This window comes from Carlito syrichta, unplaced genomic scaffold (genome assembly GCF_000164805.1).
Source record: "Carlito syrichta isolate Samal-C Ts95f unplaced genomic scaffold, Tarsius_syrichta-2.0.1 Scaffold95892, whole genome shotgun sequence".
NCBI classification, from domain to species: domain Eukaryota; kingdom Metazoa; phylum Chordata; class Mammalia; order Primates; family Tarsiidae; genus Carlito; species Carlito syrichta.
Window position 1 is genome coordinate 8527 of NW_007039988.1, and position 25172 is coordinate 33698.

General features: G+C 45.1%; 1 protein-coding gene across 1 annotated transcript in view; it reads right to left on the bottom strand.

Annotated features, from left to right (window-relative positions):
- Window positions 1-3506: 3506 nt before the first annotated feature.
- Window positions 3507-25172, bottom strand: part of CELF1 (CUGBP Elav-like family member 1) — a 60907-nt gene continuing 39241 nt past the window's right edge. Inside the window, exons 5-16 of the mRNA XM_021714515.1 lie at window positions 22523-22605; window positions 22081-22129; window positions 20869-21003; window positions 20204-20283; window positions 19718-19879; window positions 16915-16990; window positions 14750-14878; window positions 13975-14088; window positions 12534-12719; window positions 10619-10762; window positions 9698-9864; window positions 3507-9609 (exon numbers count right to left, since the gene is read on the bottom strand). Coding sequence (XP_021570190.1) covers window positions 9737-9864; window positions 10619-10762; window positions 12534-12719; window positions 13975-14088; window positions 14750-14878; window positions 16915-16990; window positions 19718-19879; window positions 20204-20283; window positions 20869-21003; window positions 22081-22129; window positions 22523-22605 — 1286 coding nt within the window. The 3' untranslated portion in view covers window positions 3507-9609; window positions 9698-9736. The remainder of the gene's footprint in view (window positions 9610-9697; window positions 9865-10618; window positions 10763-12533; window positions 12720-13974; window positions 14089-14749; window positions 14879-16914; window positions 16991-19717; window positions 19880-20203; window positions 20284-20868; window positions 21004-22080; window positions 22130-22522; window positions 22606-25172) is intronic.

Genomic DNA, 25172 nt, shown 5'->3' on the forward strand with positions numbered 1-25172 from the left:
TATATACTAATGGCTATGTAATTTAGTGTGTGTGTGTGTGTGTGTGTGTGTGTGTTTCAGTCAAAAGTCCCACTCTGTCACCCAGGCTGCAGTGCAGTGGCATAACCATGACTCACTGCAGTCTCGACCTCCTGTGCTCAGGCGATCCTTCCTCCTCAGCTTCCGGAGTAGGTGGGACTACAGGCATGTGCCACCATGCTCAGCTAATTGATTTGTGTTTTGTAGAGATAACATCTCAAACGCCTGGGCTCAAGTGATCCTCCTGCCTCGGCCTTCCAACTTGCTGGGATTACAAGCATGAGCCACCGCGCCCAGCGGTAATGCGTATTTTTATTTTATTTATTGAGTTGGAGTCTCACTCTGTCACCCAGAGTGGAGTGCAGTGGCACATTCCTGGCCACCACAGCCTCGACCTGCCGTGCTCCGGCGATCCTTCCGCCTCAGCCTTCCAAGTAGCTGGAACTACAGGTGTACGCTACTACACCCGGCTATTTTTTTTTTAGTATTTATTGTAGAGATGAGTTCTCGCCAAGTTGCCCAGGCGGGTCTCGAACACGCGGGCTCAGGCAATCCACTCGCCTTGGCCTCCCAAAGCGCTGAGATTACAGGCTGAGCCACCGAGCCCGGCCAGTAATGTATATTTTTAAATGCAGTAATTAGGATTTCACGAGTATTAGTGGTCAGAATGAGGTGAAGTTACAAAAAGTGTATTTCAAGTCAATTAGATGGTGATGGCTGAGCAAACATTTTGAATGTTCTTAATGCAACTAAATTATAAAGTTATACTGAAAAATATACTAAAATGCTAAATTAGAAAATTATATTTTAAAATGGTTAAGATGGCAAACTTCAAATTACAGAAATTACAGAAATCTTACATATATGCAACCCCACCAGTGGCAGACAATGGCCGAACTGGTGCCAGATATAAGGAACTGAGAGTGGAAAACAGTGCTTGTTCAGGAGCCTCACCCCCATGGGTGGCAGCACCCCGAGGAGCACGCTGGCCAACCAGTTCCTAGGGAATCCTTCCAACACCTTAACAGCCACTTTAAGGAGGGCAGAGCTGCAATGAGCTCCACCCAGGGGAGCCACAAAGCCACAGGGTTCCCTAAGTCCCTCTCACTAGGGCTAGGGAACAAAGTACCATCAGTCATCTGATGAGACAGGCTAACTAAAGCACACTTTCTTGCTTTTGAGTTCATTCTATGCAGTGGTGATGAAGAGAAATGGTGGGTTTGTCACTCTCCAGCAGGCAACCCAATTTCCTTTCACCTGCTTGCTCACCTGGAAAAGGGGGATGGGGCCAGCAGCTACCCCGCAGGGATGATAAAGACAGAAGCAGGTAGCGTATTATCTGTGCTTCCCACAGCGCTTGATGGTGGTATACAGTTGATGAACATTCCACCTAGGGCTAAGTACTTGCATGTTAATAAAAAGTTCTGATCTAGCCGGGCTTGGTGGCTCAGCCTATAATCCCGTGCCTTTGGGCTGAGGTGAGTGGATTGCCCAAGCCCGCGGGTTTGAGACCCGCCTGGGCAGGCAAGACCTCATCTCTACAATAAAATCAAAAAATTAGCCGGACCTGGTAGTGCGTGTAATTCCGGCTACTTGGAAGGCTGAGGCGGAAGGATCGCCGGAGCCCAGCAGGTCGAGGCTGCGGTGGCCGGGAGCGGCCACTGCACTCCAGTCTGGGTGACAGAGTAGAGACTCCAAGTCAAAAAAAAAAAAAAGTTCTGATCTGTAAACATAATTTTTTTTTGAGTTGGAGTCTCACTCTGTCGCCCAGGCTGGAGTGCAGTGGCTCCGGGCCACTACAGCCTCGACCTGTTGGGCTCCAACGATTCTTCCGCCTCAGACTTCCAAGTAGCTGGAACTCCAGGCGTGCGCAACCACGCGCGGCTGATTTTTGATTTATTGTAGAGATGAGGTCTTGCCAAGTTGCCCGGGTGGGTCTCGAACCCACAGGCTCAGGCAATCATCCACTTGCCTCGGCCTCCCAAAGTGCTGGGATTACAGGCTGAGCCACCAAGCCCGACCTGTAACATAATTTAATGAACAGAATTGGGGAAATGAATAGAAGAGCACTTAAATGCAGAACTTAGACGACAAAATCTTTTTGGGGGAGCAAGCGGACATCATCAACCCAGATCCACAGTCTGGGAGACACTCAGCTAAACAAATACGAGGTTTCTCTACTGCCTGATTTCTCAGAGCTTCAAATATACTTGCATGCTGTCAGGAACTAGAAGGTAGGGAGAACACTCCCAAGTTTATTTGGGTTCAGAACCCTCATTTCACAGAACATCTCATGCACTAGTACTCAACGCAACGCAATGCCACTGGGAAACACTACCTCAGACACGCATAGGAGGACACTAAGGAGAAGGCGGAGGCCTTGCGCACTGCAGGCCATGTGCTAGTCTATTCCTCCAGATAGGTCCCAGCCTCCCAAGGGCAGACCCACCTGGGGGAGCTGGGGATCTCCATGTGAGCACAGAAGTGGTAGTAAAGGGCAGGATAAGGAACAGTCAAGCGAACATGTAGCTAGAGACCTTGTGATTCCTGGGCCAGTGCCTCAGAGGCCGGGAGGTCCCAGGTGGAAGGCCTTGCTTGGATTGTGATCTAGCATTAGATCACAACTGGTAGTAAACTGAAGGAATCTTAGAAGCATGCCCTTTGGCAACCTTGTACTTAGGTCAGAGTGAGGGAAGTAGAACCTAGCCACTTTGGGCAGGAGCTTCCAAGGCCTGGAGAGAGGAAAACAGCCACACTCTTGAGAGTTTATGCAGGCCGGCAGAGTCCCAGGGAGCAGGGACCATGCAGTACCAGGGAAGAGACTTGCACTGACAGGTCTGGACAAGCTCTGTGTGGTGGCCATTTCTGAGAGCAGGAGAAACACAAAGATTGAGGCTGTCTAAAAGTGTGTTCAGTTGTTTCATTTAAGGCATTTTCATGTAAGCAGAGATCTTGCAGAAGAACACAGGAGGACGTGGAAGGCCGTTCTGGGGGAGAAGCTCTTTCTTTCTTTTTTTTTTTTTTTTTTTTTGAGTTGGAGTCTCACTCTGTCGCCCAGACTGGAGTGCAGTGGCCACTCCCGGCCACCGCAGCCTCGACCTGCTGGGCTCCGGCGATCCTTCCGCCTCAGCCTTCCAAGCAGCCGGAACTACAGGCACGCGCTACCACACCCTGCTGATTTTTTGATTTATTGTAGAGATGAGGTCTCATCAAGTTGCCCAGGCGGGTCTTGAACCCGCGGACTCAGGCAATTCACTCACCTCAGCCTCCCAAAGCGCTGGGATTACAGGCTGAGCCACCAAGCTCAGCTAGTTCTCTTTCTTGAGGTGCTTTTGGTGGGTTCAGCTGCACACCTTCCACCTTCCCATCAGGCATATCCAAGTGAAGACTCACACGGCGCCCACCCCCACCTTCAGGAACACGCCAGTCCCACCTGCTCCAGGACCCCGTGGCCCCGGAACAATCAATAACTCGAAAGACAACATTAGTTCTTCTCAAACAGTTTAATAGCAAATAAACAAAGGAAGGTACCACACTTGGCAGATACAAAATGACTTTTGTCCGTGTGTCTGTGCAATTAAAACAGATTTAGGTTCCCCATTGGGACAAAAGGAAAAACACACACAAAAGGAAGGAGATTCCTTTTAAACACATACTCCCTTGCTCCAAACTTGTAACAATTTTTTTCTTTTTAAATTCACTACACAAACTCTGTGATTAGGTAAGAAAAGCGACAAAGGCTCTTCTTGCCTTTTTTTTTTTTTAAAACCATTAAAGTAAAATCCATAATTTTCTACAGAGTACAACACAAGTTCACACAAAAAAGACATTTTCTTTTGCAAATCAAAACAGGAGAGAAAGGAAAGGCTCAACCAAGGCAAAGGAAAAGCGTTTCTACGGCTGAATCACGACTTTGAGTTGATTGAATCCCGTTGCTGCTGCAGAACAGACTGTGCGTTTGGTCATAGTGGCAATTTTTTTCTCTTCACATTGTGAAATCACTTTACATTGTTTTCTAGTAGAAAAGGCAAAAAACTGTACAAAACCCCTAGTGTTAAATACAACGTTTGTACCAATAAAAAACTCACACAGGTTTGTCTCCAAAATGTAAAGTTTCTTTTTTTTTTCTTTTTAAATTATTCACAAAAAGCAGCTGGAAATCAGAAAGGCAGCTGCCGCTCCAGGGTCTCAAATCCATTAAAACCACCACAGAACAATTAAAACAATCAGAGAGAGAAAAGGAAAAGGAAACAATGTCCAACGTTTGGCATTTGGTTTTATCCACAGGTTTTCCCAGAGCTCCTCTTGGAATTGAAAGCAAAATACATTGGCAAACACGGCTTCTCAATACACAGGAAGGGGAGCCTCCGTGCCTCCTGCCAACAGGGGCGGCTCTGTGCAGTCAGACTGTGGGGCGTGCAGGGTCTCTCAGGCCGGGGCTGCTGGTCTCTTTCCGTCCAGTCACCCCTTCCAGGAAACTCAGCAGCCTACCATGCATGGGGCCTCGGCTGGGCTGCCCTTTCCTCCTAGCGACAGCAGCCTCGGGCATAATACCAGGCAACCTGCCAGGTCCCAGGCAGAAACCGGCGGGACCCCCCTCCTTCATCGACCCCGGCATGGATGATGCTCGACAGTGCTTCTACCTTCCCCGCCCCCTCCCCAGCCCCTCAGCTACCCCTCTCCACCCTTCCCCGACAGTCCTACCTTTCAGCTCTCCCACCCCCCAGCAGCTCAGGTCTGGGTGGGAGCTATCGGATCATGCCCTCTGCAGCCTCCTCCCTCCAAGCTCCCCCCTGTAACCTCTCGTCTCCTTGCCTCTCCCCACACCATTCACATTCTTACTCAAGTCTCCGAGACCCTGAGGCTGGATGGTGCCACAAAAGAAGAGGGTCAGGTCCCCGCAGGGAACCAAAGAACTGGCTTGCCTGGCACCTAGGGACAGTAGCTGTTTGGCTCCTCACCCAGTTAAAAAAAGCCCTGCCCTTCCTCCTGCCCCACTAGCTAAGCAAGAGCAGAGCTGTGGTGAAGAGCCAGTGGGGTGGCCGGTGCCTGGGGCTGTAAACAGTGTGAAGACTGTAGTATTGTGCTTGTCACCTAGGAAGAGTGCCTGCAGGTGGAGGTTACTTAGTGTGCAGACGGGCGGCCATGAGCACCCTCCTCCTCTGGGTGCTCACTGCCCCTGGTGCGCTAAAGAGGCCTCCTGCCCGCCTGCAGTCATCATCTGGGCTCTGGCTCTGCTTCTCATGCCTCTCCAGCCCCCCAGCCCCACCCCCAGCAGAGCAGCCAGCCTCCTGGACGCCTGCTGAGACCTGGAGGCCACACGAGGTGACAGTCTAAGTGCACAGGCAAACGCTCTAAGGGCAATAGAGGAGAAAGTTGCCACTTCAGAACAAAACAATACAATCTTGAAAAAAATAACCCCACAACAATTTAAAACAGCTTCTTTGAAACCCTTTTAAATCGATCAGTTTTTGCACAAACTATAGAAAACAGAGAGGTGAAGGTGATATATACGAAGGTGTGAAGAAACAGCAGGAAACATGCAAAACTTGTTTTTTCTGGGCATAATCTTAGTAGGAAAGAAAAAAATTCAAAATGAAAACACAAAAACAATACAAAAACAAAAACTAAAAAAAGGAAAAAAAATCAAAGCATCACATTTTGCCGTGGAGACTGTAGGACAAGCACAGGGCTGAGGGGAGGGGCAAGCGCGATCCAAGGCGCCCGCAGAGTTAAGAGAACCAAAAGAAAAAGACAAGGGCAGGCTGGGGCCCACACTGCAGCCGCGGTCAAAAAGGAAGGGGTCCAGGTGCTTCTGCAGTGGAGAACTCAGAAACATAAAAAGAACAGCACATGCAGTCTCCTCAAGCCCCACAAACTGTGTCAGCAAAATGTGCTCAGGAGCCTCAAATGTTTTAGTGACATCTTTTATTTCATTGTTTACTTCAAAGTTGTCTTTAAAACTAAGCACACAGAGAAACAAAGCCTAGAAACGGACTGGCTGTGTGTTCACAGAAATACAAACACCACGCGGTATGTGCTAGTAGGGCTGCTCTGAAGACAGTTACAAATAATTGGAATCACAAAATCAAGTGGTTATCTTATGAAGTTCTAGAAAAATAGATTTTTTTATATTCAAATGCAAGTTTAAATATTTCCCCTTCAGCAGTCGTTCTAGCAAAACCAATTTGGCAGCACAAAAGGGAAAAAAAAGGAAAGAAAAAAGAAAAAACAAAGAAAGAAACAAACATAATAAAAATACACGTCAGCATCAAAGGTCAACACAAGGTCAAAGGTGAGAGTTCAAGCATCAGAGAAGCTGAAGAGACAGGGATTTGGACGATGTACTTGACGCCACATCGACATGCTTTAGGCACAACGATGAACAAACGGCAGGAATCTAGAAAAAAAACAAACCAGAAAGAGGGAGACCCACTGAGTTACACAGAGCAATACATCCAAACAAAGAGAGAGAGAACAGGAACACTCACTGTGTGTACAGCCCTGAAATGAGGAGGCGGGGCGGGGCGGGGGTTGGGTAATGACAGGGAACTTTTTGCACATGCTAACAATGGACACAGGGAAAAGTCAAAAGGACATGGAGGACACCAAGAACACATCCACTTGCCAGAGACAGAAGGGAACCTAAGGCTTGGATTTCCCATGAAGCGCCCAACTCCTAAGTGAAGGTCTCTGGGGGAGCAGAGCCTCAGCCTTTCCCTCCACTCCCTGGTCAAGGCCAGGGAGAAGGCAGAAGATGCTGGCTGGGGTGTAGAAAATTGTTCAGGGATGAGGGCTGGGTTTTCCGCTCAATCCCATGGGGATGGCCCTTTGTACCCAGAAATCCAAGCTCTTAGCTTCCACACAGGCCTTGGCCACTCATGTGGAACCCAGGAGACAGTTGTCTGGCTGTATTCAAGGCAAATCAATATCATGATATAACCCAAGTAAGAAACAAAACTACAGCAGAAAACACATTATAAATGAAACCTCCACACATGAAAGGATTGCTTAAGACTTGACTGCGAGTCTCCACTCTCTGAGCTGAGCCCTTTCACACGTGAGACTTATAGGGGAGCAGCTTCTTCACAAAACCATCTTTGGCCTGGGGAGAGAACTGTTCTCAAGGGTAGTACTGCTGCTGTGCTAACTCACTGGGCAGGGTGAGAAGAGAAACGCGTGGTCTCACCAGCTGGCTGCTTAAGCAGCCCGAGACCCTGCTGGAGCAAGCACTTCTTTTAGAAGAGAACCCACAAGCAGGTCCGAAGCCTCGGGGCCTGGTATCAAAGGCCGGTGGATTGCACCTTGGCCTCTATGTAATCAGGAAAATGGTTTCACAAGGTCCCAGAGCCCAGGACAAATCCATGGACAAATAATGGTGAGATGGGGGAGAAGGAGAGAAGATGGAAAGTAGGGAGGGAACGGAGTTCTGGCCGAGGAAGAAGACAGAACAGAAGGTTAGGGAGCACAGCACCGGCAGCACCCTGTGGAGCACAGCTCTCTCTCCTCTGCCAATTCACAGCATTAACACCTTCCCCTTGGGCAGGTTTGCTGGGCTGCAAACGGGCCACAGAAAGTCAGTAGTTTCAATCATACACAGCACCCTGTGTGTACAACAATCACATTCTGGATTCTACAAAATCCTGGCCTTTTCCAGAGATATAATTTAGGTAATAAATATTCTCCACCCCGGAGCTGTATAAAACTTCTATAAAAATAGAAACGACATTCTTGGTTCCAGCCGGTTGGGATTCAGAACAGCGCCTCCCCAACCTAGCATTTTTTTCTTTTTTTTTTTTGTTTTCTTTTTTCTTTTTTATATTTATTTTTTGCATTTATTTAAAAAATCCCATCATGACCCTGGAAGCCTTTAGAACAGTTTTATCCTTTGAAACACAGGACATATTTCTCCCAGTGCGCAGAATTCAAGTTTACGTGGTTCAGCTTAAGAAGTGTATGCTTCACGTTTCTTAGAGGACAACAGACCCAAGTTATCACTATGAGAAGGGAACAGCTGTCCCAGCTTCAATGGGATACTCCAACACCACCAACTACCTGTACAACAGCAAGACGGTCAATCCCTGTCTGTTACCCACTGGGACAGCATGACAAGGAGAGAGTCCCCATCTGACTTAATAGCAAACTAACCCCTTTATTTTTATCTCTGCTGCTAGGGGTCAGGACTGATATTTATGAGGTTTAAGATTCCAGGGACCCAGTCCCTGGCCGTAGTCATATCCTAACAGGGCTACCTCTGCCCAGGTGTACATTCCCGACAGCATGGCCTTTCTGGCTCTCCACCCCCGCAACACTTTTGGGAGCAGAGTCAAGGCTCAGAGGCCGGGTAGGTTACAGGCAAGAGCTGGAGTGAGACCTGTGGGAGGCAGCAGGGAGTTAACTGTAGTACGAGGACAAAAATGAACAAAGTAATACTGAGGTAAATGAACATTAAATCCATATGGAGGCTGTAAACGTCCTGTTGTCTCCCTGTCCTCAAGAGCAGAAGGTGGGGCTGGAGTGGCTAGAGGGGCCTGCCAGACCTGAGGGACCACTACATCTGGAACACCTCAATCAAGGAGGTCAGGGTGGATTTCTGGCCTCTGGCAAATGCAGCATGCTGGTTTGAAGGAACTTTCTGATTCCAGTACAGCAAGAAGCAAGCTGGTCCTCCCCCAACTAGGTGGCTTTTAATGACTCTGCCTGGAAGAGGTGCCCCTTCAGCTAGAACTGCAAGCCCTTGTTGAAGCTGCCCTCATGAGAAAACTGTGGCTTGGGATGGAGGTGGCGTGCCTTGCTGTGGTGAACTGCAAGGAAGGAAACAAGGCAATGTCTTCCACAGAGGCCTTTTTAAAAAAGACCTGTTGGAAATGGGCCATGGTCTAATTTGGTGTTGAAATAAACGAAAATTACCTTTGGCTGCTTCTCCCAAACAGCCGCCAGCCAGGCAGGGCCAATCCAATACAAATGGCTGGCTGGGAAAGCTGGGAGTGGTTAATGGCTCCCTGATTTTTGCATATGTCAGGCTAATTTAATTGGTGCTTTATTTCTAGAGAATTATTAACCCCTTTTTGGGAAAGAGAGGCAGAAATGCTGGACAAGAATCTGAAAAACAAGTGGCAAAAACTTGCTACTTCCCCAGAAGGCAGCTATGCAGAGGTTTGAGCCTTCAGCTGCCAGGACACCAGATGACTAGTCACCCCCACTCTCCTCCACAGACATCCCTAGTTGCTCTGCCCCTATGGTTCTCTGATGTCAGTTCTCATTTCACCCACCCTAGCACTCAGGGAGATTACAGGAGTCAGTTTTTTGTTTCACTCAGTCCTCTCTCTTGGAGTAACTGGGGGAAATTCTGACCATCTTCTTTTTTAAACGTTTCCCCATTCCTTTTCCCCAGGGTGGTTTGGTGTTGGTCCTTCTCAACACACACTGGTTACAAACACAGCAAACTTTAAATAAAGAAAAAAAAAAAAACTCAGGATATGGCACCTAAACTCCAAAGTAAAACACTGGAAACCAAAGCACAAACTTGTCCTCTGCACGAAGCGAAACTCCCACAGAAGGCAGTAGCCGAGTCTTCAGGGCAAGCTGTGCCTGCGAGAGTGGCAGGGATCAGGGTCCAGGGCTGTCAACACACAGCCTTAGGGCTTCGAATCATTAAGGGTGCTCCTCCCCCACTTACCAGAAGACCCTCTCACTCCAGTCTCAGAGGGGAGCACGCTCAGTAGGGCTTGCTATCATTCTTCGAACGTTTGAGCTGCACTTTGAGCCGCTTCATGCCGATCTGAAAGCCGTTCATGGACTGGATGGCAGCTTGAGCCGAAACAGGATTGTCGTAACTTACAAAACCTGTGTGACAGTCCAAGCAGAAACCTAGGTGAGGGACATAATGAGGCAAGGAGATTCTCAGTCCTCCTTATGCAAGAGATAACTCATATACTTAATCTCAAATCCCAATTTTTCTCAGCAGAGATAAGAAATCTGGAAACTGCACTGCATGGAATAAATTAGTTTCCTAACAGTACCACTTGACACCTACATGGTACTTTCAGGGGTTTTTTGCAAGCTATTTTCCATATGCTATTTTTCCCTCTGGAACAACAGTGTGGGTAGAAATCATGACCTCCACTCTAGAAATGAGAAAACTGAAGCTCAAAAAGAGGTCATGTGACTTGCCCAAGGCTGAGCTAAACAACAGCCCAAACTCAAATCCAGCTCTTTCTGTAATCAGCCCCTCTTTCTTTCACACTGGTAAATACTTAATCCCACCAGGTGTGGTGGTTCACGCCTGTAATCCCAGCACTTTGGGAGGCAAAGGCTAGAGGATTGCCTGAGCGCAGGGGTTCGAGACCCACCTGGGCAACTTGGTAAGATCTCCTCTCTAAAATAAATCAAAAAATTAGTTTTGTGTGGTGACACATGCCTGTAGTTCCAGCTACCTAGAAGGTTGAGGAGAAAGGATCGCCTGAGCCCAGGCGGTCAAGGCCGAGGTGGCTGTGAGCATCCATTGCACTCCAGCCTGGGCAACAGAGTTAGACTCCTACTCAAAACAAAACAAAACAAAGCTTAATTCCACTATGATAACAATGAGAAGCCAACATACCAAAACACTTGCTCAGGTTTGTCTGCTTGTCTATAAAAACCTTGGCAGACACGACATTCCCAAAGGGCATAAACATCTGCAGCAGGTCCTGATCTCCAAACTCCTGGGGCAGGTGGTAGATGAACAGGTTGGCGCCCTCCGGACCTGCAAAATGCCCAGCGATCGAAAAGGCATCAGTGCCAAGCACACTCATCACCCTGCACCCACACTTTTTCCTGGCCACCGATGTTGCAAGTGTCACAATCCCAATAGACAGACACTCATTTGGGGACCTAAACAGATACAAGGCAGGGAACCAAAGGGCAACCACTAAAATCGATTCCTTCTCTCAGGTTTAGCTGAGCTCTGTCTCACTGGGGATGTCAAGGGTTTACCTTGTGGGAGGAGGAGTGCTGGGTAACAAAGCAGGCAGACTTGCAAATGGAGCAGTAAAACAAAGACTAAAGGCTCACGAAGGAACACAGAAAAGGAGGCAGAAAGAGGCTGTACACAAAACAGCTTTCAAAGCGCATCTGGAAACTACAGGCACTGCAAATAGACTGGTAGTCGCCTGAGGTGAGGGGGAGGGGTCAGGGAGTGAGTACAAAGGGGCATGAGGGAATTTCTGGAGGCAATGAAAATCTTCTCAATCTGTGGTGTTGGTAATATGACTGGATGTGTTCATCAATGCTCATAGAGCTATATGCCAGAACTGGTGAGTTTTCCCTATGTAAATTGAGCCTCAGTAAAAAAAAATTACATTTTTAAAAACGTACCTATATTAGCAGAGTTCAAACAGAATATACTTTGTTTATCTAACTACTTATACTCGATGATTTTCTAACCAAAGTGTCTTATCTTATTACAGTTGCAGTTCAGCCATTCTTCAGCCTTCCTGGCCTCCATGTTGTCGTCAAACACATTAAGGAATACTGCTGCCCTAGGGCCTTTGCACTCGCAGTTCCTTAGCCTCATTAGTCTTTTCCTCTAGAAAAGTGTATGGTTTACTTCCTCCTTCCTTCATATCTGTTTAAATGTCAACTTAGAGACTCTCTCTGAGCATTCTGTAAAAAAATGCAGTGCCCTGGTTTTCCCTGCTCCTCTTTTCTGTTGTCACTCTTCAGAGGATCATCTGAAACATTTCATGCTTTCCTTTGTTTATTGTCTGTCTCCACAGTCTCCAATGAAATACTGGTTCATGAGAGCCGGTCGCCCACTACCATATCCCCAGGGCTATGAAGTGTCTGATTCAAAGCAGGTATATGGCAAGAGGATACTAGTCTCTTTCCTACATTGGTGCTTAAAGCTTGCCAGCTCCTAGTTATAAAACCCTAGTGAAATCTCAGCACAAAGACATCAGCAGGACTTTATATTCATACAAACTACATTATTCATACAAACCACGTTAAGCCTTTCTGGCTAGAAAGTCTCTCCTAAAACTGATACCATTTATGTCATAGGACATTCTTCCCACTCCATCAACCCCGGGCCAAAGCTCTTTCTGCCCCATCACCCCTCAGTTTGTCCTCAATTAGGACAAACATCAATCAGAAAGTGAGGAAAATACCAAATGATGCCACAAAAAGGGACATCTAGACAGAAGACACCTAGAGAGAAGATTTTCTGACAGATCTGTAAGCCAGAGAGAAGTCTTCCTAACAAAAATAGATTCTTGCCAAATGTGCTAGACACAATAAGGTAAATATCTGTTTGTTCATCTAAAAACTGCAGCCCCATCCCAGGAGGGCATATGGAGGTTTTGATTTGAGTCACATCTCAAAAGCAGATCACACTTCACAGAGATTCTCAGTCTACCCTTGGCACTGTCAAAGCAAAGTGCTGGTCTGACCACCTGAATGGTTCTCTCTGCCTTTCAGTTCTGGTACAGATGGAATAACACCCCCATGCTTGACCCCCAATCTCCCTTTGCACTCACCTTCCTTCTGGCTTCCAGCAGCACCAATACTCTGCTGTGTCAACAGATTCTGGTTGTACAGAGTGGGGAGCGCTGCGGCAGCATATTGCTGGATACCCGAATAGGCCTGAGTAAGGGCCTCCATGGTGCTCCCAGTGCCGTTGGAAAGGCCACTGCTGCCCAGGCCACCATTTAAGGCAGCCATCCCTTAGTTGGGGAAAGAGAAGGATGAACATAACTAGAAAGACTCAATGTATGCCAAAGACAGGTATACTTGGTATACACAGGAACACCTAGAAGAGGGAAAACTCCAAGTTCTCCCTTTCATTTCCCTCTTAAGCTTCTCCTTGAGGAAAACAAAAACAAAAAAATTCAATTTGATCAAATTTCAGGATGTTCACCAGGCTTTGCAGCTAATGAGGGTACTAAAAAAAAAAAAGCCATATCCAGGTATGGTACTCTCCAGTGCCTTCTTCCAGCCTGTGAAAGAAGTGATACCACATATACACGGGTGGCTCCGCTTTCTCTTTGGTTACCCGGCCACTTTCTCATACAAAGCTGGAATGTGGTAAAACTAGCGTTCCAGGACGAGGAGCTAGAAGGTACACGTGACCTATGACAAGATGTGGGTAAACACTATCATCAAAATAGCAGCTAACACTCATTGAGTAGATTTTTTTTTAAATGCAAGGGGAGGCTGAGCTCGGTGGCTCAGCCTGTAATCCCAGCACTTTGGGAGGCTGAGGCGAGGGGATTGCCTAAGCCCCACAGATTTGAGACCAGCCCGGGCAACTTGGCAAGACCTCGTCTCTACAATAAAAAATCAAAAATTAGCTGGGCGTGTAGTTCCGACTTCTTGGAAGGCTGAGATGGAAGGATCGCCAGAGACCAGCAGGTTGATGCTGGGTGTGCCATGAGTGTGCCGCTGCACTCTAGCCTGGGCGACAGAGTGAGATTCTAACTGAAAAAAAGGGGAGGGGCGGGGGACGGGACGAGCAGATCACGAGTCCCAGGCATCCTGTAAAGTAGGTGGGTCACCTTAGAGGCAACCTTTACCTGCTCAAAAATTCATCTCACATTAGCAGTGAGAATTCAGGGGTCACCCCAAATCGTTATTTTTCTTACACGTAAGTTTAAGGCATTACTGAGCAGATTCTATGCTCTAGGCACTATGCTGAGCAATATGCTCATCAGTAATTTATCTCACTTTAATTTCTGAATAATGCTTCAAAGTATTCTATTACTCCCATTTCAAAGATGAGAAAGTGACCTTAGAAAGGTGGTCTAAAGTTATAGTTAAGGGGCAGAGGTGAGATTTATCTTAAGTCTGATGAGAAATACCATGATTATTTCTAACTTTGCTGGGCTACTTCAATCATTTCAGTGTTGCCCCTACCAAGGTTGTTTAATCGTGTTTGCCACACACAGAATGGCCTGATGACAGCCAGGAACTGTCTCTTACCTGCCAAAGAGCCAACGTTGAGGCCAGCTGTTGCTCCTGCTAATGTCTGCAGTGCTCCAAGTGAGGCTATGGGGTTGACAGAGTTACTGCTGCTGGAGCTAGGTGAGGACCCTGCTATTAGAAATCCAGGAGTTAAACTCAAGCCATCGCTTGCCTTTTCTTGTCAACAGGAACCAAAGCATGAGAGTGACAATACTCAAGTATTTTACTCACAAAGAGGTTTTTGGTTACTAATTCTGATAACTGTCCTTGCAGAACAAAGAGACAATGGCTATAGCAAACTAAAAATTATGAGATTTCTCTCAAACAAGAAGGTAATACTTGAAAATGTGTTTTTTGGCCAGATGTGGTGGCTCATGTCTGTAATCCTAGCACTTTAGGAGGCCAAGACGGGAGGATTGCTTGAACCCAGGAATTTCAGACTAGCCTGAACAGCATGGAGAGACATCGTCTTTACAAAAAAATTAAAAAAAAAAAAAAAATAGCTGGGCATGGTGGTGCATGCCTGCACACCCAGCTATTCAGGAGGCTGAGGCAGAAGGATCACCCGAACCCAGGAGGCTGCAGTGAGTTCTGATCATACCACTGCACCCCAGCCTGGGTGACAGAGTGAGACCTCAACTGAAAATAAGAAAATGTGCTGTACATAATCTGACCCCTTTGGAAATGAATGTTAACTACCTTCCAGGAACGCCATATCCCTTTCTTTGGACTTTAAACAGAAAGGATCTGTACAAGGCACATAATGGCATGCCAGTCCCCATTACACACTTACCTGAACTGGTGAGCACGCTGAGGGGACTGCTGGATGTAGTGAGAGCATTGGTACCACTTGGTGTGTTCTGAGCAGCACTAGCTGCAGCAGCTAGGGCAGCCAAATTCTGTAACTGCATTGCATTTAACCCTGCAACATCCAAAGCAACAGATCAGCCGGCAGATAAGGGTGACTCAAGTCCATTCCAGCATGACAGCACACACTGGCAGAAGACTGGCTCCAAAGAGGAACTGTTCTAAATAAGCCTTACAAACTGTATTACAGGCCTCCAAAAGACTCAGACACCACTCACTGAGAAATCTGAAATCCTTTCCTCAAAGAGAGACAGCTAATTCAATGGCATACCACCCTAAGCAAGCATTAGTAAGGGGCGGGCAATTTGGAAACCAGGAAATAGGAGTACGTCTATAGCCTACCATATGGCCAGGAGCCCAAAAGAACAACCCCAAAACCTATGGCACAGAAAGGGACTGTATCCAAGTCCCTCACTCACACTTGACAGGGGATTTGCCCTCTGCAATGAAGGGAACAACAAAAAAAAATGTAGTACAGATGCAGAAAGCCCAGGAAGAACAACAAGGGAAAATATTTATGAAAACAGAAAGGGGACAAAAAATAAAGAAAACACCACTTTCAGAGTATATTCATCATCAGAAGAAGAGAGGAAAAATCACTGTGATCAAGATTTTCGTATAGAACCTAGGCAACAGAGCGGAAAGAAAAGAAGAAATGTGAACTATGTTGTCCCTGCAGCATTTGCAAACCATGTACTAGATGATGGAAAGGTAGATGGAGTGGGGATAGGGGATACGTGGAAAAAGTAAGAACATAAATACAATATTGGCCAGGCACAGCAGCTCATGCCTGTAATCTCAGCACTTTGGGAGGCTGAGGTAGGAGGATTGCTTTAGCCCAGGAGCTGGAGACCAGCCTATGCAACAAAGCGAGACCTTGTCACAAAACAATCAAAACATTAGCCATATATGGTGGCACATGCTGATAGTCCCAACTACTTGGAAGGCCAAGGAGGGAGAACTACTTGAGCCCAGGAGTTCAAGGCTATGATGAGCTGTGATCGTGACACTGCCCTTCAATTTGGGTGACAGAGTGAGGCCCTGACTCAAAAATCAAACAAAAATATAGACTATAATGTAGCAACTTTCCAAAAACAGCTAACTATAACTATTGGGACACAGCAAATGACCATCAAAACTTTTCAAGGTGTAAAATGCAGTTCACGGAAGATACTCACTCTCCAGTGCACCTGCCTAGCCTTAACCTGTTGCAGAGCATGTAGGCACAGGCAGCCTTCCAACGGCCCCGCTCCCCACCCCTACTGACTTCTGATGGCTCCTGGTTCAGGTTGTCTGTGGAGCCCCAATTTGTTAAACTCAGGTATCTGTCATTTAAATTTTCCATCTATGTCAACAACAACAAGCCAGGTGTGCTGGCTCACATTTGTAATCCCAGGGAGGCGGAGACAAGAGGACTGCCTGAGCCCAGAGGTTCAAGACCAGCCTGGGCAATGTGACAAAACCTCATCTCTACAGTAAATCATAAAATTAGCTGGGTGTGGTAGTGCATGCCTGTAGTTCCAGTTAGTTGGAAGGCTGAAGTGGAAGGATCACCTGAGACCAGCAGGTGGAGGATGTGGTGGCCGTTGAGTATGCCACTGCATTCCAGCCTGGGCGACAGAGTAAGACCCAATCCAAAAAACAAAACAAAATCCCAATAACAAGTACAAGACACACAGATAAACTGCCTGGGTTCTAGGTGCTTCAGGGTAAGCTATTTGCGTGGAAGCAATCTTTGGCTTTTCTGTAGAGTCACTTTATTGTAGAAATAAAAGAGTTCCTGCAATTTTCTCCTTATCAGAATGGTCTCAGATAGTCTCTAGGTGCTAATAGCACTTTTCCATTTTCTTCCCCAACAGTGACTTAAAAGAGTAGGTGGAAGCAGACAGCCTCAAAGCAATGTGGTATCAACTAGCACAGAGACACCTTACAGAGACAAGGCAGTTGAGTCCTGAGATGTTCAGCTTAGGTCAGGTTTATGTAACGAGTGAATTTTTTTTGTTGCACAAATGGTGCCAAACTCCCAAACTGTTGTTAGCTGAGTCTGCTGGCCTGGGCGCTGCTGCTCCTCCACAGCAGTGAAACACTCACCTCCCATTGGGTGGAGGCTGCTCAGGGTGTTGAGGTTCCCAGAGGAGGCAGTCTGCTGAAGGAGCTGCAAATAAAGCTAGACATTACACCAAAAAACAGAACAAGAGTGAGAGTGAGGGCTGGTTCTGCATCTGGGATAACTCTACAGCACAGCAAAGCGAGAGTGCAGAGGCCCCAGAGAGAAGAAAGTCGAAGACAAGAACCCAAGCCAACACAACAGCATCATGAGGCTTATGACAGCACAGGACAATACGACATAGCTAAAGCCCTGGTCCAGAAGACATGTTCACTGAGTACTGAGCCGAGCTCAAACCCCTGGGCAGCAGAATACAGCACAGCAGAGGGCAGAAATAGAGCTGAGTAACAAGTTAAACTCAGGCAGTGGTGCAGTCAATTGCAATTCATGTCTATGAATGCATGACACCATTTCAAGTTCCCCTCTCCCAAGTTCTCCTTAAGTAGTAGGTCCACACATCTTATTCTACAGATTTTTTCCATCTGGATACCCAATTTCTACTTTACTTAACTATTTTAAATAGTAAAACTGGCCATTTTATGGTATTTCTTGAAGTCACCCTTCACTGGTTACAGTGGACCCCATGACTTACTGGTCACTCCCAGCTATACAACTATCAGTCCTATTTATCTCCTCCCCACCAAATTGGTCTTCATTGTTGCAGACGACCAAATGATTGATGGATCAGTCCATACCAGATTCAGTGTACATTCTCCTTCAATAACAGATCATAAATAAAACAAAGAGGGCCTGCCCATAAGCTTATGGAAGTAGACATTACTTTACTTTGTATATTGGCAAACCACAATCTTTAGCTCACTCATCTACTGAAAACTTTTGCTCCATTCAAGCCTGGTTACTACTGCTTATGCAAAATTGGTATTTTTGTCCTAGATTCTTTATTTAACCTATTTTCCATTCCTTATAAACATCTGACCTGGTTCCTTGGTCACCATAAATCTCTCCAGAGTTCATGGATGGGTTTCAGGAGGTTCACAAGCCTCCAAAAATCAAATGGGAAAAAACGTACACATACACACAATTTTTACCACTTCTCAAAGTGGTTTACGCCCCATAAAGATTAAGAACCACTGCTTGGCTGGGCGCAGTGGCTCAGCCTGTAATCCCAGCTCGAGACCAGCCTGGGCAACCTGGTGAGACCACGTCTCTACAATAAATCACACACAAAAAAGAACTAGCTGGACGTGGTAGTGTGCATCTGTAGTTCCAGCTACTTGGAAGGCTGAGGCGGAAGGATTGGCTAAGCCTAGCAGGTCGAGGCTGCAGTAGCCGTCAGCGTGCCACTGCACTCCAGTCTGGGCGACAAGAGTGAGACTCCAACTCAAAAAAAAAAGAAAAAAGAAAAGAAGAACCACTGCTTTAGTCCAGTAGAGCTCAGTTGGTTCACAGTCACTTATTCCAGAAACAACCTCATCATTAATGGTGATGTACTATCATTTACATAGTCCATTATTAGCACCCACATCTTCATCTTCTTAAATACTGTGGGTAATGTGTTCAGTCCCAGCTGGTAGAATGCGCATACTGTACTTGGCCCCTTCATTTCCTCCCTAAATGAGATGAGCTCTGAGGGTGGGGACCACCTCTAACTGAAACAAAGAGACCACAGCAGCTCTTAATGTATACCATCATGCATTCAACAAAAAAGTGAATCTTCCCTAAAGAAAAGCAAATGCATATCCTGGAGATGATTTTCAAAGTATAATCATTTTGGTAGAAGACTAAAATCTCTCTGAATTTTCTAAACTTATAAAGCAATGTTTTAGCACTAAGAAACAATTTATTCTACTGAAATATGAAAAACCTTCTATCTTTAAAAAAAAGTTTTTTTCAGAGAAATAGTATCTAGGGTAAGCTGAAATTTCTCCTAAGATTTAAGAAACATGAAAACCACGGGAGATTAAATTAACCAAAATTCATTATTGGGGGACAGAAATCAGTGCCTTTATTCTGTCTTCACACAGAATTACTCTTGAAAGGATGAGCAGTGAATGATTATGCTAGTTATTACTATATTTTTATATTATCCATCTAAATCTAGTAGTTTCACCATTTTAGCTTTTCTTTTTGCCTCACAGATGGGTTTAAGTGTCTTGTGTTGACTGCAGTTCCTTTAAGGGTTAAACCATTAATAATCCCCTGTAACATATATTGCAGACCTGGTAAAGCTAAACAACAAATCAGATGCAGACCTTCTTTCTGACTATGTGGTTCACACTCAACAACAGGGAGAGCAAATTAAAGGTCTATTTACAATGTAGCAAACTTGTACACCTATAAAACTCATGTAATAAATGTCCATGTTAACCTCTTGGTCTCTCAGACCACTGAAAGAAACATTTATCATACTCTTTTAGGAAAGACGCAAAAGAATTTAAATGGTGCCCTCTACATGTGGTAGAAAGAGATATTGAGAAAAATGCTTGGCAGTTAAGATTCCCTTAGGAATTTCTTTCTTGAAGGCAGAGATTTGAGATGTTTCTAAATCTTTAAATCAGGATTTCACTTTAATTGTAGCAAAAGCCTCAAGATATAACCAGAGGTGGAGGGTCCAAAGATAGGAGGGGGGAAGAAGGAGAGAGGGAGGGAGTGAAGGGAGGTAGGAAGGTCACTAACATGACTTAAAAAATATTGCATTGCCTGCATTTTTACACATAATTCCTAAATGCAAAAAGTAATGCCACTGTGTCTGCTAGCTATGGACAACAGAAGAAGAAACAGCTGGGAGCTTGCACAGTCTGCAGAAAGCAAACCACAAAGACTCACTGCTAAATACTGGGGTCCAAGAGTATTTAGACCAGCAAGGTTTCCCCACACAGATGCTGCGCTGATTTGCTGCATCTGCTGCTGGAGCTGCTGGGCCATTCTCTTCTGTTCTTTATCCTTCTGTGTATCAGCAAATTTCACCACCATGGGAGATGAGCAACCCTATGAAAACACCAAAATCAAAGGGTCAAATTCCTTCCCCTAAGTGAAGGAAAAATCCTTTTTGGCAACAAGCAGTCTGTATTGTAATTTCATTTATCACCAAATGATTCTTCTCCTGATAGACACAAGTGACAAGAGACAATTTAAAAGGGCAACTATTTCCAATATATTAATTTTAAAGAAAGCATTGGTTTTTAACTTTAAGATAGATTGACAGTTCAACTTTTTAGGCAGTTAGATGCTGCACATGCTGCTGGACTTTGACTGACAGCTGTCAGCATTCTCAGGTTAAAGGATTTTCCCCATCACCTATCTGCTCCCTACCTCCATGGTCTGTGCTTGATGCATTGCCTTGATAGCTGTCTGTGCCATGGCTCTTGTTGTAAAAGTCACAAATGCACAACCTGGTAAGAGAAGAGTCAACAACTCATTCATTCGCTTATTTATCTGACAGACATTTACTGAGCATCTACTATGTGCTAACTACTATGCCAATAGTGTAAATATGATCCCTGTCTTCAGGGGTTCATGAGCTGGTGGAGACAGATATGTTACAACAGGGTGATTAGTGCTATGATGAAAAACCAGAGAGCCAGAGACAACGGGGAAAAAATGCTTGAAGCAGAAAAGAGGACTTATATCCTCTAGTTCCTCTTGAAAAATAAAATAGGAGAAGGAAGTGAGAGTTTCCATTCTGGCATCAAGAACCTCTCCAGGCACCAAAAGAGAAAATCTTAATATATGACACAGAAATGTAGAATGCAGACTTCTTAGAGGGATTGGGAGAATATAAAAGAAATCAACTGACAGGAGGAATTGAGGCAAGACTTAGATATACCAGGGGAAGTGGCAACCCCAACCTCTTCTTCATGACAGGGATACATTGGCTAGAAATCAATCACAGTGGCTGGTTTCCACTGGTTCAATTAAAGAGACTCCAAATTTAAAACAAATATCATTAAAAGCTAAAATTGTGAAATTGTACCTACCTCGGCTCAGGCCATCAGGTCCCCGCAATATCCGGCACTCTTCAATCTGTCCAAATGAAGAGAACATGACTCGGATGTCATTTTCAGTGCACTTCTTGGAAATCATACCAATAAACAGCTTCCTGTCTTCCACTGCTAAGAGAGTAAAACACAAAAGGCTTGAACATTATTATTATTATTATTTTGAGTTGGAGTCTCACTCTGTCGCCCAGACTGGAGTGCAGTGGCCGCTCCCGGCCACCGCAGCCTCAACCTGCTGGGCTCCGGCGATCCCTCCACCTCAGCCTTCCAAGTAGCTGGAACTACAGGCGTGTGTACCACGCCCGGCTAATTTTTGATTTATTGTAGAGATGAGGTCTTGCCAAGTTGCCCAGGCGGGTCTCGAACCCGCGGGCTCAGGCAATCCTCTCACCTCAGCCTCCCAAGGCGCGGGATTATAGGCTAAGCCACCAAGCCCAGCTTGCTTGAACATTATTACTAAAAGAGGCAGTATAGCACAGACTTGTAAGCCAGACCACCTGGGTGTAAATGCTGGCTCTGTGTTTATATTTATTTCACAGATTTGAAGACACACATTTTTCCCACATAATTTTACATCTTCTCTTATAACCAATGGTGGCTTAAGATTATAACTGCAAGCATTACAACCGTTATAATTATTATAACTGGTAGCTATGTGATTTTTGTGAAAAGTTATTTAACCATCTGTACCTGTTACCTCATCTGATTAACAGGGATAACCAGGCTTATGTGAAAGGGTGGCTGTAGGTGTTAAATGCAAAGTGCTCTGCATCTTGCCTAGTACTCAGCATTGTTTGCTCTTACTAGCAATACTACTAAAGAGGTTTTCCCACTTACTTTACATGATCAGTGGAAAAGAACATACCTTTCAGTGAGTATAACTGTCTATGTTACCTTTCTGACTATATTCTTGAAGATTAAGTTCTTCTTTCTAACTTGTTCATATTCTCCTCACTCCTGTTCATGAGAAGTTATTCTGACCAAGTATATTCCAGTCCAATCTAAAATGTTCTTATGTCTCCCTGTCAACTATATTTTTCTCATTTTATGGATCACATTTGCTTTAAAAGAAAAACCTGAGACAATTTAGGTGACAGAGTACTTAGAGCACTACTCAGTACAGATATCATAAAAACAGCACACAAGCTAGACAGAAGCCTTAGAAGGGGACGAGTTTATACACTTGCTTACCATTGTTCTTCTCACTGTCAGCAGGTTTCATCTGTATAGGATGATGCATCTAATAAGGAAAACACATGAGTACTATCACTGTACACATTGGTGGCATTCAGACATATACATGAGGACTCTAAAAGAAACACCCTAAGTAGAGCCTTAGAGAGTTCACTCTGAACTCACATCTGATCCATGATCTCTCCCCACAAAACACATAGCTATAAAATGTGGAGTCAAGAAGTCAAAACACCAAAGACTCTTGGCTGAGAAAGAACTAATACCAACCTATCTTCTTTGAAATGCTTCCTTTATGCCCTCCTTTCCATCAATTCCCGGGGCAGTTATGTTTCCCCAAAGTAGTTTTAAGTGTGTGCCCGATATGTGTAAGTATGCCTCATGTATGAAAATGACACTTGCTCACTACAATACTTCTATTTGCTAATAGGAGATTTCTTACCCCTGGAAGAACCTTCATGTTGTGAAGAGCATTCTGAGCTTCTAATGCAGCTTTACGGGTGTAAAATGTAACAAAACAGCACCCTGCAATAAACAAGATTTCATAAAATCAAACTTTGAACACAGACAATTCCTAAAGCACTTCCTCCACACTCCTTTAAAAGAGAGGACTGTATTAATTAAAATTGGAGAAAGAGAGACAAGAAGGGGTGAAGAAGAAGAGAAGGGAAAAGAATGAATATGAATATCAAACTGGAAAAAAAGAGGTTATTTTCTTTCTTTTTGAGTTGGAGTCTCACTCTGTTGCTCAGACTGGAATGTAGTAGCACACTCATGGCCACCCCAGCATCAATCTGCTGGGCTCCAGCGATCCTTCCGCCTCAGTCTTCCACGTAGCTGGCACTATAGGCACACGCTACCACATCTGGCTGATTTTTTATTTATTATAGAGACCAGGTCTTGCCAAATTGCCTGGGCTAGTCTTCAACCCGCAGGCCCAGGCAATCCACTTGCCTTGGCCTCCCAAAGTACTGGGATTACAGGCTGAGCCACTGAGCTTGGCCTAGAGGTTATTTTTTAGGCATTTTCCTTATTGTTTTAGTCTCCTTCTAGTTATGTTAAAAGTTTTCTTTAGGACCAGGTGCGATGGCTCAAGCCTGTAATCCCAGCACTTTGGGAGGCAGAGGTGGGAAAATTGCTTGAGCCCAGAAGTTCAAGACCAGCCTGGGCAACATAGCAAGATCTTACCTCTACAAAAAGTCAAAATACCCGGATGCAGCAACTCACACCTGTAATCCCAGCACTTTGGGAGGTGGAGGCTCTGAGACAGTTGCCGGAGTCCAGGGATTTGAGACCAGCCTGGGCAACTTGGTGAGATCTTGTCTCTACAATAAATAAAAAATTAGCTGGGTGTGGTGGTATGCCTGTACTTCCAGCTATTTGGAAGGCTGAGGTGGACGGATTGCCTGAGTCCAGCGGATCAAGGTTGTGGTGGCTGTGAGCATGCCACTGTACTCTAGCATGGGTGACAGAGTGAGACTCCTATTCAAAAAAATAAAAATAAAAATATCAGTCAAGTGTGGTGGCACATGTCTACAGTCCCAACTACCTGGGAAACTGAGGTGGGAGAATCACTTAAGCCCAGTAGAGGCCAAGGTGAGCCGTTACCATGCTACTGCACTCTAGACAGGGTGAAAGAATGAGATGTCCACTAAAAAAAAAAAAAGTCCTCTTTTGCTTTTCTGGAAAAGATGATTTCCCTTACGAAGATCATGTGCCATTCCATGCAACCACCCAAATCAGAACACCAGGTAGCATGCTAGACGAAGACAGACGGGGCCCTATACTCATGCAGCTTGTAATCTACCAGGGATTCTTTTCTTCCCTGCTCTCTGAGAATAAACCACTCGCTACATTGTAGCCAGATTCTACCATATGACTCAAACATAATTGTCACTTATTAATAAATCAGAAAATGACTTAAGAGCAAGAACCTCTTAACATCTTTTTTTGGAATCCTGGTTCTCATCAAATATAATTAAGCTCCTAAAAGCACATGGTGCTGCCTCAGATCTGTAGATTTTGTGCTTTGTATCTTTATTTGGGATGGGAGGGGAAGTATTTCTTGTAAACCTTGGGCTTTAGTGTTCTGACACTCCCATGTTTTCATGAGATACAATATAGGATTTAGATACAATATAGATTTCTTTCAAAATCATGCTAGAATTTTAAGTTACTAAATGTTATATTGCTAGCCATTTTCAGAAACTATGATACTTCGTATTCTTAACTATGCCACAAAGAAAAAATAATTTTCTGCTTCTAGATCCTCTGCTATTAAGTTGGTTTCAAACACGACAATCATACTTGCTTAAAGTTGCCCTGTAGAACAGCTTTCACAGAAAATTACTCTAAAACTGGTCAAATGGAAAATAAGAACAAGTCTGTGGGGTAAAGCTAATACCCGTCTACCATCGGTCCTGTGAAACTTCTACTCTGCTGGGTATTTCTGGAAGCAGCTCAGTCTTTCTTCTGTTCATTCTGTAATTTCAGTAAACAAGTTGCCTAAACAAGTCCTTCCTAGTTGATAAATCATCCTGCAAAGCCTGTGTGATACCAACAAGCAATTCATGAGTACGTAGATAGTCTTTCTCTTTCAGCTTAGTCTACTCAAAATACTAAAGAAAACCTTATGTGGTTGGTATACTTCAATTGTTTGTCATTCTGTCCTAGGATCAAATGAGACACTCACATTCACTATCTCTTGCATTTAGAGATCTCACAAAAGACTACCTAAGACTCAATTTACAAATCATCCTCATAACGTCATCTTAACTTTTTTTTTTTTTTTAGTCAGCCTCTCTGTTGCTCAGGATAGAGAGCAGTAGCACATTCACGGTCACCCCAGCATCGACGTGCTGGGTTTAGGAAATCCTTCCGCCTCAGTCTTCCAAGTAGCTGGAACTACTGGCATGTGCTACCATGCCTGGCTAATTTGTTGGTTTTTTTTTTTTAAAGTTGGAGTCTCACTCTGTCCCCCAAACTGGAGTGCAGTGGCTGCTCCCAGTCACTGCAGCCTCGACCTGCTGGGCTCCCGGCGATCCTTCTGCCTCAGCCTTCCCAAGTAGCTGGAACTACAGGCGGATGCTACC